Genomic DNA, 19,553 nt, shown 5'->3' on the forward strand with positions numbered 1-19,553 from the left:
ACAAAAATCAAAGCCGAAAACAGTTGACGGGCGGCACACCAACACGGCAATAGGCTTACAGTGCAGTATGCTACAAATTGATGTACATATGTATGTGTGTGTGCATTCTACCTTCCTACAGTGTTTGCATTTTGATTCGAATTTCCTCACTGTGCTCACACTCGGTTTTTCGCTATTCACTCGCTGCTTGCATAGGTAAAATCTCAGCTGTGTGTGTTGCGCTACTCTCACACTTTCAATGGCACAACACTCTCTTCGATTTTTGTGCGCCAAATTTGCTTTTGCTCTCTTTTATCATTTGATTTTGTTTTAGTTTTTTGCAATATCTAAATTTCATTTGGCTTGTTTTCGTATGTTTACATACAAACTTCATTTTTTATGCTTATCTAAGCTCTAATATTTGCAATCGCTCATTTTATACGTCACGTTGCATCCGTCGTCACACTTGTTTTGGCTCAAGTATGCACCTATACTTATTCATGCTTTCCTGCTCATTCATCTAATCATAATTTCTCATAAATGAAACTCCATTTTTGCAATCGGCAAAATGAATACTGTAGCTTTTGCATTTCATTAGCACATCAGCTGTTCTATTGCTCAAATTTCCGTTCTTGTCAGTTTTTCAATTGCTAGGTTATGTTATATACACTTCTAAATGCTTGCTCGCATTAGACATTATCAGTTGGTCAATATTTGCTAATCATTGTCGCATAAGTGCTTTATATTTGTACGCGTACATACATATGTACATACATACGTAATATGTGCAAAATTTCCCACAAGCAAAATTAATTTTAAGATAAGCTTTTGTTTATCTCATAAATAATCGACTGTAAGCACTTACGTTTCCGATAAGTGACGTTAGTGCCGTTAGATATGTTTGTTCACATACCTTTTCGATGTAATGATGTATTATTGTTTTTTTTATGCAAATAATTGTTATGTAAGTGTATGCTATGTAAATATATAGTATTATACTTATAAATTTATTGAAATATTGATTGAAATATACAATCTACTATTTCTATTATATGGTACTGTGTGTGAAATGCATCCATTGTTATTATTTTGTTAGCGAAAAATTCGTCACCATACGTATTATCAAGTAAAAAATCATTATCATAATTTTTTGATTTTAAATTAGAGATTCGAACAAATTTTTCTATTTTTATTTCATTTTTGAATTTTATTTCAAAATAATAATTTGACATTACATCTTCAGTACAATTTTAAGGTTTGTTATTTTTTATTATCTTTCTTTTTTGCTAAAAACAAAAATTGCTTTTAATAAAAACCCGTTATAATTATTTTTTCGCCCCTAAATGTAGGCAACGTTTTTCTTTTGATTTATTTACCCAAAATGTTCACAATTTTGCGCATAAAATATTCATTTTATAAATTTTTAATTTCAAATTTGTAGTATAAATTAAAAATTAAAATATTTCTACCCCTAAAACCATAAAAAATAATTAATTCCAAGTAAACAAGACTTTGTTGAATTTTTTTTTTAATTAAGATTTTATTTTCAAATATAACAGTATAATATTCTGAGTCACAAAAATTAAATTTAATATATTTTGTTACTTAAATTTGCTGTAGCCAGTCTTCCTGGTATTTTAACATTTGGTTAACATTTCCTTTTCAAATCGGTATTTAGGGGTAAATATTTCATGTTAATTTTTATTCCTATTTTTGTGATTAATAACTTATTTTAAATAAGATTTCCGGGACTTAAAAAATTTTTTAATTTAATTATTCAAATCATCTCTTTAATACATTGTTTGCAACCCTGCTTATAAATTAGCTGACTAAAAGTGAACCAATTGAGTGACAAATGACTTATACCAGTCTAATACGCGCTTATTCCTTTCACTATGTGTGCAGCCTTAGGATCGCAAGTCGTGGGAACACTGTATAAATCACGTCACGTCATTCCATTTACCCTTGCTCTACCAAACTAGTATATAAAATATTGTTATTTTCTCGAATAAATAAATGCATTATATGTGCGCGCTTCTAGTTGTGTGTGTGAGTATGTGAAAGCTTGTGAAAACGAATAGATAAACATGTGCACTAGCAGCAACGTGCATGCAATGATTTGTAGCGCGTTGTTGTTGCCACTGCTGCGCACTGATAGCAAAACTGCTTGCCTATACAAGTGTATGTGGATAGTTGTGCTACAGTTGTTGCATGAGACTGGCTTACCTTGCATTTTTTTACATTTTCATTTTTTATCGCCTTCATTTTCCTTTTCGGTTTTCATTTTCACTTCCACTTCTTGTATATTTTCGCTGTTTGCTTGCAGCTCGTCATTTGCTCTAACGCTTGCACTCACTCTCTTCATCTCTCTCTCTCATAGCAAGTTACAAATGTTGTTTCCACTACGTTTTCCTACTATAGTGAGTACACTATGCATAAGTATACATACATATGTATATATGGACAAATGCTGTTAATTTGCTCGTATGGAGGTATTTTGTTACATATGTATATACTTACGCTGCATATGAATATGTGTGCATGAATGTGTTTGTGACAATATCTCACAGCTTCACTCGATTTTGGTAGTCCTTTGGTATATTTATCATAATGGTAACTTATCCATATGCATATAATATATACATATGTATGTACGAACATAGTTCGTTCGTTTGCAACTCTGCCCGTCGTCGTTGCAGCTGCGAATTTGTTGATTTGTGCATCATGCACGAGCACGAGCACATTTTTGCACATTGTGCTATACTCACGGGTTGTGCTACCTGGCTGTGGGCACAGCTGTTTGGATGCTTGACTTCCTCGGCTTGCGCTATGCGCGCCAATGCAGTGATAAAGAGAAGCAGCAGCAAAAAATGAGGGAAAACTAATGCAATTGGTTTCCGCTTTTGTGTTTTGTTTTTCGTTATTGTATTTTTGTTAATTTTTTTCTTCAGTTTTGCTTTTACTAGCCACAGGCTACTCGCATACATGCTAACCGTATCATGAAGTTCCGAAGCAACGCTGCTGCAATCTCCAAAGAGCAGATGATTTTCAAAATGTTTGTTGTTTGCTTTTGTGTCGCCATCGCGTGCATTCGTAGGTACGTACGAGCGTATGTGACTCGTTCGCGTTACATCGTCAGCGGCTTGTCGCTTGAATTGCAGCCGTTTGCATTTGCTTTCAGTGTTTCGTGTGGTGTTCGTGATTCATAAAGGCTTGAAAGCGAGGTGCAATTTGATTTTTTGTGTACATTCGTTTTCATTACTGAAAACTTTCGTGGTTACAGAGCTTTTTTCCCGATATATGCTTACAAACGCCGTGAGTTTTGCTTTTTTACCGCTCTTTTATACATATTACACCTTCCCACATACCTAAATATGTATTTATATGTCAGTGTTATACCTTACACTACATACTTAAGTGTGCTCGTGAAAAGCCCATGTGTCGACGAATCTGCAAGTGCAAGTGTCGTAGGGTGTAAAACCCACACGTTTGAACTCACTCATCAGCTTAGCGCTCCCGCTCTTCACACTTTCGGCCATAGTTGTTGGCAGCAGCTGATGACTGACAGTAGAGTAGTGCTAAGTTAGTAAAATTGGGTTGTGACCCGTTTTGGACTTGTGCTTTCCCGTGGTGGCGTTTAAACCTTTACCGTATATTATTTCCAATCTACTAGACGTGAGGCGTGCCACCAACCACCGTACATATATTTTTGTTGCAACTTTTGTTATCACTATTGTTTTCTGTTTTTGGTGGAGGTTCAGTTAAATATGCGTTGGAGCGGTATGTGAAGACAGGCGGATTGGTGGGCACACACACACACATGTGGCTTCTGCTGCTCGACGTGCACCCCCAGTGACCCAATTAAATGTTTGAAAACTCAATAAAATAGTGCATAGTAACTTTGACTTTCAATGTTGAAGATAGTGTTGAGTGCATCGGTGGGCGTGGCATTTACACATTAGCTTACAAAAGAATATTCCCATAGCGGCAAATACTATTCTAATTTTCATTGTGTTAATGTGTTTATGTGTGTGTAGATTTGAAAATGTTAGTAACCAGTTCTGTATTCTAATAGTTTTTAATTTCCTAACAAATAATTTCTTTGCAAGAGCTGTGTTTTTTTTTTTAATTAAATTTAGCGATTTCATGTGATTGTTTTTTTTTATTCACGCCGTAATGTAGGCAACATAAATGGATATGTGATAGTAAAGAAACGAAGTTTCTTTTAAAAATGTGTCCATGAATTCTTCTTTTGTCTACTTTACTGTAAAAATATTTTTAATTTTAAATAAGTATGTAACTTTATTTGCTTTGAATTTCGTTAAGTAAAAAAATTTTATTTATATTATTGGTTATACAAATATTTTTCTTGTTTAATTTTGTATTTTAATTTTTTTTTATTTATTTTTTCTTCCCTTTATTTAAAAAAATATATATTTATGTAATATTGAAGCACATAGTGAAAAGATGTTTCTTTCAATAAATTTTCCATTATTTTTTATTTTGTCTACTTTACTGTTAAAAAGTATTTTTTATTAAATAATTACGTAATTATTTTTAAAATAAAATGGTTAGAAAATAAGAAAAGGAAGCAGTAAAAGACTTAACTTTGGTTAAATAAAAAATTTTAAATATAAAAATTATTCCTTTATAAGAATACTGTTCTCTTTTAATTTTTTATTATTAGTATTTCTTTTTAATTTTTTTGTTCCCTTTATTAAAAAAAATTAAAATCTTTAATACTGAAAATCAATTTAAAATTCCAATTTAATTTTTTTTAATTTAAAATTTTAAGTTTACCTTTTTTTTCTTTGGTTATATGTGTTTAAATTAATTATTTTATTTATTTCTTTTTTTTTGTATTTGTTTTTAATAAAAAAAAAATTAAAATCCATTGCAAATTCTAAGTTTGCATCCATTAAACCTGTGTGAATGTGTTCGCTTTCGATGTTTACACTTTTTTGCTTCATTTGTAGAGCGCAAATATTCTTGTATGCAAAAAGAACTCATTACAGTTCTTAAAGCCACTATTTCTCCAGAGCTTCCATCAGTTAGTAGTCTGAAAGTACGTTTTCTCTCCTTTAAGCTCAAAAACAATAAAAAATTGCCTGTGTCGCACATTTGCACACACATTTTACTTAAATTATAAAAAAAATGTTAGTGAAAACTAGTGTTAGTTAGAATTTGTACATATGTATGTATCAGTATATAGTACATGCACATGTAATCATATACAACTGAAATCACATGTCATCACATGCTATAGGCAATAATAATTGCATATTGTATACTACATGTTTTTGTTGTTACCGCGGTTAAATTGTAGAATACCCTAAACAACAGAAGATATGATAACACATGTATTTCATAAAAAATCATTCTTTTATTTTTAGCTGAAAGAACATACATATTTTTGTTCCAGGGTTGCCTTTCTAATACCCCCCTATCATTATTATTATTATTCTTATTATTTTTCGAGCGCTTCACATTTGACATTGCCAAATGACGTTTGTTATCTCATGTCTCTTAATTGTTATTTACATAACAACATTTGTTTCCATTATTTTCGCCTGCAATGACGTCACAATTTTTGACAAAGGCCAAACCATAATGGAACTTCTGCTTCGAGTGCATACACTTAGCATAGCAAATGTTTAATTAATTTCTGATTTTATTTTAGATTTTTTTATCATCTATTGTTTGCAGCTAACAAACACAGTCCAGCGCTATATTAGCACAATTCTTTCACCTTCAATTCATTGCCTTATTAGCGGCTTTTGTAGCTAATTTTTGTTTTTGTTAGTTTTTATTTTTGACTTGCTCATTTTTTCCGCACTTGTCACTTGTTTCGTGCAAAATAATGCTTGCTGATGATTCACTGCCACTTGAATGGCTTCTATCTGCATATGTACATATGTATGTATGTGTGCATGTGCTTGTGTTAGTACATATTATGGTGTTGGTGCTTGATGCGCCTATAATGGATTTTATTTTTGAACGTTTTTATCTCTTTACAACTTTTCTTTCATTTATGAGTATCTGGCCTAGCAACAGTTTGGTTGTTGCTGCCTTGTGTACATATTTAATTTTGTCTGTAAAAATCAATTAATTCACCTATTCCACTCAATTTGTTGATTCTTTACTGAATTTATGTTTGGTTTTGAATTTGCATTAAATGCATTCGAAATCGCCTTATCTAAAATAAATATGTATGTTAAATCGGCGTAGATTAAAAAAAAAACAATACTCCATTGGCTGCACTTTGTACCCCCGACGCCGTTAGTTAGCACTAATGCTCAATGGCAATGTATAATCAATGTACCGTTTACATTTTTATGTCGCTTATATATGTATGTGTGTGTTTTAGGCTTTGAGAATTGAATTTAGCACATTATATACATTTGCGTTAATATATATGTATATATTTTCTAAATTATTCATAAGACCTATGTATGTAGGTACATTTTTTTGGGAATTGAAAAGCCATACATACATACATTTGCCGCAATATACACATGCTCAAACATAAATGTGTACATAGATAGTAAAAATTCTCATTTTAATAATGAGTGCATATGTACATACATACATACATACATATATGTATATATTTTATCAGCTGAAGCAACAAGTGCAGGACAACAGCTGTACTTACTCGTTTATATGTACATATGTGTTTGCTTATGAGTAGATAACGTATGTGGTTGTAGTATGTACATACATACGTGTTAGCTTATAAGCAATCAAGTCTTTACGAGTATGTACATATTCCCATACTTATCAATGTTTGTATGTGTTTGTGTATTTGTGTTAGCCTGCAAAATGTATTACGGTTAAATAAAACTGTATTTAAGTGTCGACATTAATTGTGTTGATTTTTTATGCATTGGCCCAATTATTTGAACTGCTATATATAACGAATATGTATGTATGTATGTATATACATATGCGTACATAAAATATTGCTATCGTAATAAATCATATGGTTGCTTGTTGTGCATTAATGAGCAAGTTGTGCTTTAATAAGCGGATAATGAAAAGAAAGTAAGCTTAAAGCTTAGTTACAACAACTACAATCATTTATACAAGTATACAGTGAGCAAAATTCTGTTTTATAAAATTTCAAGTATTATAAATAAATTACTTTCTAAATATAGAGGGAGGTATAAAAAGGTTTGCGTGAAGTATTTTCAAAAAACATTCATAGTGTCTGGTACTGCCTATTTTTTTGGTAAGCTTTTAGGCGCAATGTCACTGATTTTTAAAGTTTGCTATTTTTGTTGTCTTAAATTGTTTTATCTCGAAAAATTTACACAACTTATCACATAAATTCTATAGTTATTTTTTTCACTTTTAATTAATTTTCATATTTTAATTAATTTTTAAAAAGTTTAAAAAATTATTAAATATTTTGAAAATTTTAAAATTTACAATTCATAGGAACAATCTTATTCATTAATTTATAAGTTTTATAATTACGTAAAAAGTTTATTTTTTTATAGTTTTTTTTTTGTTTTTTTGCTTTTAAAGTTTACTTTGGTTTTGTTTATATACACAACATTTCTTGATTTCATAACATTTCTTCATTACAATCATTCGAAAATTTCACACTGAGACACTATCCCTTAAACGAAGCTGTGATTTTGTTATATGTGAGTTGACAGTTGGGCATAAAACAAAGCAGATCAATAATTTAGTCAATAGTCCACAATATCCTTGTTGATACTCTCTTGTATGTTATTTTCAATTGAATAAATTTCGCCACCAACAATCCAGTCATGTAAACAATAATATACTTTACCGACAATTTGTTTTTGTTTTTGTTGTGAAAACACATTTTACCTGTGGAAAAAATTAAAAAATGTTTTTTTAGTATCAATTTATTTTTTTAAAAATGTGTTTTAACAAAAATATAATAATAAATTTATAATAAGCTATAATTATACATACATACATATATTTAAATAATATTTTATACACATGTCGCCGAAATTTTTTAAATATTTAAATTTTTTACATTACAGTCATATTTAACAAGCCCACAATATGCTTTATACTAATCAATTACTTATCTTTTGATTTTTCTTCCAGAATAATAAACACCTTAGACAAGTGTGGAATAATTCCGATGAGAATTCAGTTCCATAACACTCAAATAAAAAGCAAAATGGATTACTAAATGCAGTTGAAATCAATCAACAGCAGCAACAGCAGCAGAAGCAGGAGAAGTAGCAGCAGCAATCAACACAATTGCATTGCGCAATAGTCACGCCCACACCACCGAACGACGACCACAACGACGATAACCAGCACCCCCCTGCAAATCCCCCAACCTCCGGCCAACGCGTAAAGATCAACTGGAATTAAGGAAGCAACTTGTATGCGCATCTTAAAACCCACAAAATAACAAAGGATCCGCAGCAGCAGCCTTATCCACACGGAAAAATACACGCATCCCCCACAAACACACCACAACAACAATAAAAAAGAAAATATAATACATTAGACTAAAAGCAGTCAGCGAGAACAAATTAATTTAAAAACATAAATATTAATATCTTGCGTTTAAATAATTTAACAACACAAAAAAGCAGTTAATTCAAAGCATATTCCGTTTAATTCAGCAAACAAAGCGTTAAACACCTGTGCAACGCGGTAAACTGCATAAAATTGCAACACAACACAGTGTGCAACAGTGAAATTTAGCAAATTCAATCATAATATAACAACAACAACTCGCGTTTGCTACTTGCTGGGCAGCCAAGCGACAACCCACAATTATTTGTCGCCACCAAATGCCAGCAATTGGAGAATATAACCTATAAACGGCAACACGGCCAAACCGCAAACAACATAGAGGAGCGTGCGCTGGCACAACACAACAACAACAACAGCAACTTATAATGATTTTGATATAATTTGTGAAAGGTGTCACACCAAAAACAAATCAAAACAAAAATATTTCAAGTTTTCTGTTTATCCCTTCTCGTCATAAGCGTTTTAATAGCTTTTACTGTCAATTATTTAGTCTACATTCACGGAAGCACTATTCGGCGGAGAAAATATATTGACGACAACTGAACGCGCACCCATTTTGTTTGGATTTATAATTTAAATAAATATTTAACTAATTACACAAATAATAAAAATAAAATAAAAAATAAAAATCATATAAAAATTAAAATTAATTAAATCAATAATAAAACTAAATAAATAATAATAAATGCGCGTAATTTTCAACAACTTGCACAATAACACCACAACAACAATATATAAACAGCAAATTCAAAACCAAAGAATTTCAAACAAAATCTCCAGTAGCAAAGTAGATTGTTTACTAACAATTTTAAATAAAAACAACAACAGCAACAAAGCATAATTGTGTTGTTGTACCACCATTGTAGTTTCGTAGACACATACATACATGCATACTTTAGCCATGATGTATCAAGTAGAGAAATTTGCTTAAATATGTTTGCAACATTTTCCGGCCCCGTGGCAGTGTGTCAACAACAAATGCAACAGCAAAAACCACAACAACAAACGCAAACCTTTGTTAACATGTTGTACGCAGCGTTGTGCATTGTTATCCACGCATCGGAGGTTGCACCGAAAAATGTTTAAATTCCATGCGATAAATTGTGTTCATTACAACAACCACAAAAACAACAATTATCGACTATTTCAGCACATCATTGAGGTAACAACGACGACGACGAGGACGACTGGAGCAGGGAGGCAACGTGTAGCCATCAACAATAGCAACAACAACAACTAGTGTAGTTAGCAACAGCGGCAGCAACACCATTAAAAACAACAACAACAGCAGCAGCGCGAGACAACGGTGATTATTGCTCAAATGCAAATTGCAGTTGTCGCCTGGTGGTCGCCAGCAATTGTCGCATTCGCAGTTGTTGTTATCATCGCCGCCGTTGCCGCCGCCGTCGCAACAGCAGTCACGCTACATAGTAAAGCTTAAACTTCCCTCAGCGATTGAGAACGTCTTACGCTAAAAGTATTGTGCTAATTTCTACGTAATCGTAACTCAGTCACTAGCAATACTAGTTAATTAACTGTTAATTGCATCCTTTGTGGCACCAACAACACCCTCGACGATTGAACGTTTCATCACTGATTCTTGTGTGTTTCGTGGCTAATTCGTGCAATCCCACTTGAATCCTTAAGTGAAAAGCTATAGGTATGAGCACATGTTTGCATTTTATTACTATTCTTTTTTTAGTTTATTCGTTTCAGTAGTACCAGAAGTGGCATTCCAATTTTAATTATGAAATAGTAGTGTTTTTTCTTTTTTTGAAAATGTATGTACTAATAATTGTTTTTAAACACTTTTCAGTAGTTTTTACTAATTATTGTTATTAATAAGCTCAATACTATATACCACAATGTATGATGATAACGCTAGGGTCCAATGCCATTTAATTTAATTTTGTTTTTTTCAAAATTAACATTTTCTCTTTATTTATCATTTTACATATATTTTGTTTATACTAAAAATCGAGTATGTACTTATAGAGCATAAGTTGATTTGCTACATGGATTTTGCTTTTCTTCTGCGTTCGCGCGTTTACATATAGAATTAGAGCAAAATCACTTTCGTTTAGTTTTTCATTGTTTTAAATTCATTTTATTTCTATAAGCTTTTTTTACTTTAGTTTACGTTCGATTGTTAGTGAATTGAGAAGTTTGGTTTTAATTAACAACAACAATGCAAAGAAATGTGCATCTAAACAAAATTGCAGTGGACCTCAACGCGTAAAAAAAAACACAACAAACCATATACATACATACAAAAGCAACATATTTTTCATACATACATACACATGATATACATATGTATAGCTGAATGTATGTATGTGTGCATGTAGATTCGTTAACTAGTAATTTGATGTGTTTGAAAATAGTGTGGCACATAGAAGCAGGCGTCGGTAATTGTAGGCTGAGCTTATATTGTGGTTTCCGTGTGCCCGTTTCATAATTCGATTTTTCACACTATAATTTAGTGATTTTCACTAAGCTGTAAATTAAAGAGGAACTTTTCCAATATCTTTTAGCCTATCTTTTAGCCCACATTTACAAGTGATCTTAGGCATTTTGTTGCTGCTTTTAGCATAAAATCATTACTTTGTAACATTGGCCACATAATTAGTTTCTAATTTGAGATTTTTTCTGTTTTTCCCGCATGTTTCGTGAAAATGAAAGTAATTACAAACTGTTTTTCGATTTCTTCCCAACTTGGATCCGTAGCTAGATATGTAAAATTAGGATATAGAAAATTTCTGCCACAAAACGGAGTCGAAAGAAAAAAGTTAATTCAAAATTCGTAAATAGCATATTAATATATCACATATGTACATGCTGTTGAACATATCCATATGACCTTTACATACAAAATTTGCTTAGATATTCAAATGTTTCGTATGTGGCCAGGCCCTTTTCAAAAAAAAAAAAAAAACAATAAAATTGTATAAAAACAAGAAACAAGTTTAATTTCGGTTACACAAAAGCTATAATACCCTTCACAAATAAAATAAGTTTCCATGCAAGAACTTGATTTTGATCGGCCAATTTGTATGGCAGCTATAGTGTTGCAATCTAAACAGTTTGTTCGGAGTAAGCTCCGTTGCCTTGGACAATAATTCATACCAAATTTCGAGAAGATATCTTGCTAAATAAAAAAAATTCCATACAAAAAGTTAAATTGTATGCATGGCAACCATATACTATAATACTCCGATATCGACTGTTCAGATCAGATACTTTCGAAGAAAATACATGTGTAAATTTTCAGATCAATATCTCAAAAACAAGTTCGCGTATTTAAAGACAGATAGATGAACATGCTCAAATCGACTCAGCTCGCCAGTATGGCGATTATTATGTGAATATATATTTATAAATATATTATAGGGTCTCCTAAATCTCCTTCTGGGTGTTACAAATTTCGTGGCAAACTTTATATACCCTGTTCAGGCTATAAAAGTATGGCTCGTTTATTTCACTTGGCTCCTAACATTGTTTTCTAACACACTGTTTTAATGTTTATTTTCTAATCGTAGTTTTGAAGTGTTTTTTCATTAGTAACTTTTTAATTAGTTAAAAAATATTTGAACTAGCAATTTCTTAAGCACTATGTGCAAAACCATTTAATAAAATGTTTATGCTCGTATTACAAAGAATTTATATTCAAGTGATGCTAATTTTTTTACTATATTTCTTTTTCTCTTTAATTTCTTCAATAAAAAATTAAAAAAAAAAAACAAAAACATCAAAAAAAAAATATATATATCAAATAGGTATGAAATATCCTCAACTTGTGTCGACGCGTGCGGTGAACGCCATATCCGATTGGCTAGTAGCCCGTTTGGAGCAGTTAGGCGTTGAGGCCCCACATATTTATACACGACTACTTCTGTCACTTTTACAATCGACTGTACAACTAAATGATCCAATTGAATTCAGCAATTTAGAAGTAATTAAAAGCTTTTTTTGAGTTAACACTTTCCATGTTCCAATCGATACTTTGAGCTTGAAAAAAATTAATATTAACTTGTGAAAGCAAAAAAAAGAAACGATATTTTTTTAGAAAATCACAGAAAAAAAACTTATATTTAGCATATAACTGAAAGTATCGATTTGATTTCGAATTATTTTTACAGGGTTTTACAAGGTGCTAATATGGTTTAGTTAAAGGATTTGCAAATTAATATTTTAGTTTTCAAAATTTTTAAATATTACGTTCAAAAAAATGCTAAATATTGAAAATACAGTTATGTATTTACGTATACATAAATTTGGGGATTTATTAAAATTTTCTTAAGACACAAGTATTTATTTTATTACATTTATTAATTAAGTTCATTATGGATCCTTTAACACTATCCATTGCCGGCGAAAATACCCTGTATTTTAGTACGCAAATAGTCTAGAACTAATTTTATTTTATCTGATATTCCAGTCATTTCTTGCGAGCCGTAAAGGAAGCGGTAGGCGTTACCGAGAGTGCGATATTGACGAACTTAAGAAATATAATGCTGTGCAGTGTATAAAGAACATCGTTTCGTCAGACCAGGAGGTATGTAATACAATCAAATAGGGAAGCTAATAAAGTAGAAACAAATATTAAAAACGAGAAAAGTTTTAACTTCGGTTGCACAGATGCTATAATAAAAAATTGTTCGCTTCACATATGAAAAATTTTTCCGTACAAGAATTTGTTTTTGGTTGGCCAGATTGTATGATCGGCTATATGCCATAGTGATTCGATCTAAAGAATTTGTTCGTAGATTGTACCCTTGCCTTAGGCAATAATCTATGCTAAATAAAAAAGTTTCCAGACAAGGACTTGGTTTTGATCGGTCAGAAGTATAGCATAAGGCAGTTTTATATGCTGTAGTGGATAGCTCTTTGATAAGAAAAAAATGTGTGCAAAATTTCGATTCGATATCTCAAAATACAGATGGACTAATATATTTATAGTCTCCGATGTTTCCTTCTGGTTGCTACAAACTTCGTGCCAAACACAGGATATAAAAACATCAAACTTCAAATATCGAAATTTTTTATTGAATTAAGAATGCCCCATCTATGGCAAATTCATTTAAGTAACAATTCTTATGCAATCCCTTATGAATTTTCTTATTAAAAATATTTTCCAAAAATTTTGAACTATATATTGTATTATAGCGAATATAACTTACTAAAATATTAATTTTATTACACAAAATATATTTTTAGATCGCATCTATTGAGAACCTCGTTGAAGAGCTCTTTGAAAGACTTAAAGACATTGAGAAGCAATCCAGCGATAGTGAAGACGATGATAGGGGTCCAGTAGCAACGCTTTCTATCACCCACCGTTACAATAGATCGCAGCAAAGAAGAGAAGTGCCAACCAATAGTAAAAGTTGCAGAGCGAGTTGCGCAGCCGAGAGTAGTAGGTACGCAGAAACAGCTGGAACATCAGCTAGTGCCAAAAGATTGCAAGAACGTGAACGAGAATATTGGCGCGCTTTTCCCGCGCTCTCGAAAGAAATGGGTGATATAGCTCCCCGCTGGCGCCACTCTTCCAAGTGGATGTTATGGCCTTCGGACAAACCCAAAGACGACGCTAAGAAAAACGCTTCTACTAGTAGCGCCAGCTCGACAATGTCTAGTAATTCCGATGCGGAAGATGGCAACCAAGCAGCCGCAAGACACGCTAATGAGCAGAGAAATATTAAAGAGGAAGAAGAAGATGCAATGATGGAAGATACCGTGGAGAATACGGAAGGTGGAGCTAATGTGTCTGGAGTAGAGTTGTGCGACGACATAGTGGATGAGAATGATGAAATCGATGATGACGAAGCTAGTTGCAGCGCTAACGCAGCTGGTTATGGCAGCGGTGCTATAAAACGAAATTCCAAACGTCGCCGCAGTCGTGGTAAGTGTAAGTTGGCAACAAATTATTTTTGTTCGAACTAATTGGCAGCATTGCATGGTTTTTACCTAATAACGTTTTTGTTTACCACATTTTAGCTTTATCACGCAAGAACCCAGCTGGCGGAAACAACTCTGACTCCAATAATGCTGGCAATAATCGATCACAAGCAAGTGGCGGTAAAAACAAGCGCAATCTATCACCCAGCTGTTGGGATACCGATTTCGAGGGATGTTGGGAGATGGGTCGCGATTTAATCAAAGAATTCATAGCGAGCCAAAATCGTAATGCACGCAACCGCAGCACTTCGGAGAGTGCCGTTTCGTACAATAAGCAGAGTGCGACCGACATAGCACCCACTAACGATGGCGCTGTTGATGATTGTGAAGCAGCTACAAACGCCAAGCAACAGCAAACAACTGAAGCGCGTTTGGTTGAAAACAAAGATACTGCTGAGGATGAAAAAATAAACGCCAACAAAGCCGTTACACCCACATTACCACCAGTCGATATGTCGTTCTGCGATTATGATGATTTCGACGATACACTCGCCTCTGTGTCCGAGCTGACCAATGATGGGCCCTTGTCAATGCTAGCAACTAGTGAGGGTGCTTGTGCCGTGCCACCATCTACCAACGCTAAGCGTCTTTATGAGCGCGAATTGTTACCAAGAGATACGAAATCCGATGTACAATCGGATTTTGCACAATTCGAAGCAAAATTCAATAGTAGCGTCGAAGCTTTATGGAAAGATGCTGACCGCAGTGAGGAGAAGGGATTCAGTCCATTTGGTGATGGTAATAAATTAAATATTTTCAACTTTGGCAGTGGCAACAGCAAACACTTTTCCGGACCCACCTCGTTACCGACCGATGCGCCATTTTCAAGAAATTTAAAAAACTTTTGGTCTAACTATTACAATCACCATTTTGACTTAAGTAAAATGCTGCCGACAAGCGTAATTGGCGAAAAGGCCAAAGAACTCGATGTATTGATGCAAAATAAAGCAAACGATAAGGGTGAAGCTGCTTTCAGGGTGAGTGCTACGTTGTATTTTGGCTAGAAATAAAAACGATCAAATTTTTTTTGTTTAAATACGATTTATTATATTTTTTTAAATACGATTTATTATATTTTTTAAATACGATTTATTATATTTTTTTAAAAACGATTTTATTTTTTCGTAATCAAAATTTTTTAATAATATTTATATAAATTTTCAGTCAAATGGTGCTGGTTTTAGTGAGGCTAACAATTTCTCCAATACCCAACAAGGAGGTGCCAACACAGCTGGTGGTCCTACAAGTGACTACTACTCAATGCCGAGCAATTTGGAGGATATTGAAAAAGCTAAATCGCAACGTTCCGGCCTACGTCACAATAGTGGCTGCAGTGACAGTGGCAATAGCTTAAGTGCGCACAGAACTGGTGGCACAATTGGCGAAGAGCGCAAAACACCAGTGGCTCTCTTTCTACAAAACTCGATTTGGTCAGAGAACGCTAATTTCGGCGGCGGTGATTCAGATGAAACTTTCTACTTCAAAGTCCATAATTCGGGCAATCAGCTGAACGCATATGATGACAACAATCGCGAAGAAACATTGCAATGCGATGCCACAACCAGTGGCGTAAATATAAACAATGGCAGTGGCTTTGCCTTCACCGCGCCCTACTCGGCTTCTAAGTGGTCGGAAGGTATTAATGCTGGACCGCCACAAGGTAATGTGCCAACACCGCTATTACAGCACAAACAACAGTGCGGAAATCAAAATAACAGTTATCATCTTGCGTTGAACTCAACCGATTGCACAGATTCATCTTCGTCGAGCGCATGTACACCAGGTGCCTCAAATTGGCATCATCTGCCCAAAAGTGATGCTAAAAATGATTGGTCCGCCGAGCAAATGCGCGACACAAACGCGGCACATGACACTGGCAGCACGGTAACACCGAAAATTACGCTCGCCAATCACTCGACAACAGGCAGTGGCTTCGTTGCATATTCACGCATTAAAGCCGTCTTAAAGTTGCAATTGTCAAGCGATGGCAATGCCATGAACGATGCTGCAGCTAAGCAGCAGCAGCGAAATTACCCACCACGTACGAATAGCAAGGAACAACAACAACGTTATGCACTCGATATGATGGATGATGGCGAAAATCTACTGACTTCCGAACGCACACATTTCCATCCCATTAAATCGTATATGGATGGGCACACATTCGATATTTGCAGTGAATTGGATGTTATCGAGTACGAGCGTTCCGCCAGCGGTTATCTGTACTATGAAGAAGAGAAATATCTCGAGTACACGCGTACCGATAATTTTATGGTGGAAGATGATGGTGGCATTGGTGCCTCAGCCAACCCCTTGTATGCCAATTCGAATTGTGAGGCAGCCACAGCTAGCGCCAAGGCCAATTCCGCTAACCACAGCAGCAAATTAAAGCGAGTCGAGCGGGATTTCGTCATAAAATTCCGTGTGCAACGCACCGAAATCGCTTGCCAAACGGATCCAGAGCCGCCGACTGCACGTGCGGCAGTGAGCTACAACAAACGCAATGTTGCTATGAATGCTTCGACAACAACAAAAACAGCACAACTGCATCCAATAAGTTTAATATTCTCAAATGCAGCGAAAAATTTGAGAGCAAACGCCGCAAACGAACTTGTCTACAGCGACACCGTGGAGGCGTTTACGCGCGCTATGGCACACTTTCCGCCGCCGCAGGCGTCGTCTAGCAACCATTCGGCTTGGTGGTCAATGGGAGCTGATGTCGGTGATTCTCGGGCGGCTAGCAGCAACTGGAATGTCTACCAAACACAGCCGAAGCTGCAGCAAAATGCTAAAAACAATAATAATAATGAAGATAACGCTAATGATGACGCTGGCTGTGATGTGGTACATTTCAATGGCAGCATTGATGAGTTACCCGATGGTATGGCCACTCTCCATGCAGATGTAGATATGACAAGCTTAGAGCAGCAATGGTCAATGAATGAGATACGCAAGAAGTGCAAAGAAGCCGGTCACATGGCTGCTGCTGATGCTGTTGACGGCGGCGCCATCGAGTCTGTTTGGGGCATGTGTGCCGCCTGTAATAATGAATTGAAATCCATACCGGCCAATAGGCTATTGCGCGACGAATTGCAAGTGGAGGCCGACCAGATAATGAGCGATTTGAAATACATGCAAGATTTATACATAGGGCCCAATGCTGCAGCTGATGATGCTGATAATAATAATGCTGATAATAATAATGCTGATAATAATAATGCTGATAATAATAATGCTGATAATAATAATGCTGATAATAACAATGCTGATAATAATAATGCTGAGAATGGAGCCGATGATCACCAATGTGATGGTGAGAGCGCCGCAGAGACTGTGACTAGCGACAGCGATTGGTGCGCCGAAGATATAACTGCAGATATGGCGGATGAGTGTGTCGTTAATACAAGTTTGCAGAATGCCAATAATAATAATGAACTAAATGAAGATCATACAATGCAGCAGGCAGACTCTCCGAATCAAACTACTAACACTGTGGAGGGTGCTGCCAACAATTCCAATGATTCCGAGACGTTTACGGTAATACAAAAAGTAAATCGTCTCATCGCCGAACTATTGCGACCCGACAACAATGCTGATGGCGTCAAACAAATCAGCAAACAGAATGCCAACGCTGCATGTGCGAAAGTTAATGAATCACGTCAGGTGGAAGCTGAAGCAACACAATTTAGCGGTAATTTGTGGCACACTAATAGCAATGAGCGCAATATTTGGCAACTGAATGCTGGCGACAACACAAATAGCTTAATTGTGGCTGGCGGTGGTGGTGTTCTAGGCAGAGGCGATAGTGTTAGTGGTGGTGTCGGTGGTACTATGCATCCAATACAACTTTTGCGCCAATTCAATGTGAAGCCATTGGAGACTGCTGTAGCCAATGTGCATAACGTATTCCCTTCAGCCGCTGCGGCTGATGTAGATAAATACCACAGTCAAATGAGTTGGGAGCACGAAAATTTAGCTAGAATTTGGCAGACATCACCACCGTCACCACCACAGACACAAAGCGCCACTATGACAATAAATGATGCCAAACCACAAGCCGCAACCGAACAAAAAGTCGTAGACACCTATGAACAGCAAGCGGATATCGCTGAGAAAAATATGCGCAATTTACGCGCCAACGCAGATGAGAGCGTGGAGACGGCCGCTGCCAATTTACAATTGACGCAAGATTTTAAAAAGCATAAGGAAAGCAAAGTGGCTGCAGCTCTAGCTAACGCCCAGCTAGTCGACTCGGCTTTAAAATTTAAGGTATTAATTTGAAACAAATCAATGCTATATCTATTATTTGTATATGGAATTGCAAAATTATTAATTCCCCCCTAAATATTATTGTTTTCTTCCAGGCAATCACTCGCAAACGTCGTCATTCGGCTTCACAAAATTATTTTCACGCGCATTTAAATAGCAGCGCTACGGCAGCTGTTGCCGCTGTCAATAGCCTGGTTGGCGGTGGCGTCACACCATTGCAAAACAACAACAACAATGAGATTGCCAATCTAAATAGTTATACCTTGAAGTCGTTGCGTAACTCGCGCAATGCCAATGAGTTGAGTTTGCAGAATTTTCTAAATGCTTCGCTGCGTTTTGGTGCCGCTGCAGCCGTTGCCGTTGCCGCTTCTAACGCCAAGAAATGTTCCGATTTGGCCAATAATCTTTGTGGCGCAGATTTTGCATTCGGTTGCGATTCAACTGCAACTGCGGCCGGTCGAAATCAAACGATCATCACCTGCAAATATCATTTGACTGCAATTGAGCCGTTGGGTGTGCAGCAGCAAAATCATGACGGCGACAATAACGAATATGGCTTGTTTACTGGCAATGGCATCGACGGCGAAGGCAATACAGCGGCACCGCTCTCTAGCATCCTCGACAAGAATCCATCTATATTGAAGCATGTCACCATGGTGTCACGTCCGTTGACGCGTTAAAATGCTTCGCTCGTTTAAAACAAATTTCAAGGTAAGAACAAACTTTGATTAATGTTTATATATATGAAAACACCGCAACAAAGTAATTAATTAGAAATGTTTGACGTGCAAAGTAATATTTTACCAGAA

At 35.2% G+C, this 19,553-nt stretch overlaps 1 protein-coding gene across 11 annotated transcripts in view; it reads left to right on the forward strand.

The window, feature by feature from the left end:
- Nucleotides 1–19,553, forward strand: part of LOC105224223 (uncharacterized) — a 62,603-nt gene that overhangs the window by 34,143 nt on the left and 8,907 nt on the right. For 7 of the 11 annotated variants that reach the window (XM_049456197.1, XM_049456196.1, XM_049456198.1 and 4 more), the window contains 7 exons: nucleotides 8,071–10,177; nucleotides 12,294–12,469; nucleotides 12,956–13,072; nucleotides 13,735–14,425; nucleotides 14,515–15,452; nucleotides 15,640–18,744; nucleotides 18,840–19,455. In XM_049456197.1, coding sequence (XP_049312154.1) covers nucleotides 12,296–12,469; nucleotides 12,956–13,072; nucleotides 13,735–14,425; nucleotides 14,515–15,452; nucleotides 15,640–18,744; nucleotides 18,840–19,424 — 5,610 coding nt within the window. In that variant the 5' untranslated portion in view covers nucleotides 8,071–10,177; nucleotides 12,294–12,295 and the 3' untranslated portion in view covers nucleotides 19,425–19,455. Of the gene's footprint in view, nucleotides 1–3,193; nucleotides 3,295–8,070; nucleotides 10,178–12,293; nucleotides 12,470–12,955; nucleotides 13,073–13,734; nucleotides 14,426–14,514; nucleotides 15,453–15,639; nucleotides 18,745–18,839; nucleotides 19,456–19,553 lie in introns of those variants that run through there. The other 4 variants (XM_049456203.1, XM_049456202.1, XM_049456200.1 and 1 more) reach the window with 3 other exon arrangements.

The sequence above is a fragment of the Bactrocera dorsalis genome, chromosome 4 (genome assembly GCF_023373825.1).
Source record: "Bactrocera dorsalis isolate Fly_Bdor chromosome 4, ASM2337382v1, whole genome shotgun sequence".
NCBI lineage: Eukaryota > Metazoa > Arthropoda > Insecta > Diptera > Tephritidae > Bactrocera > Bactrocera dorsalis.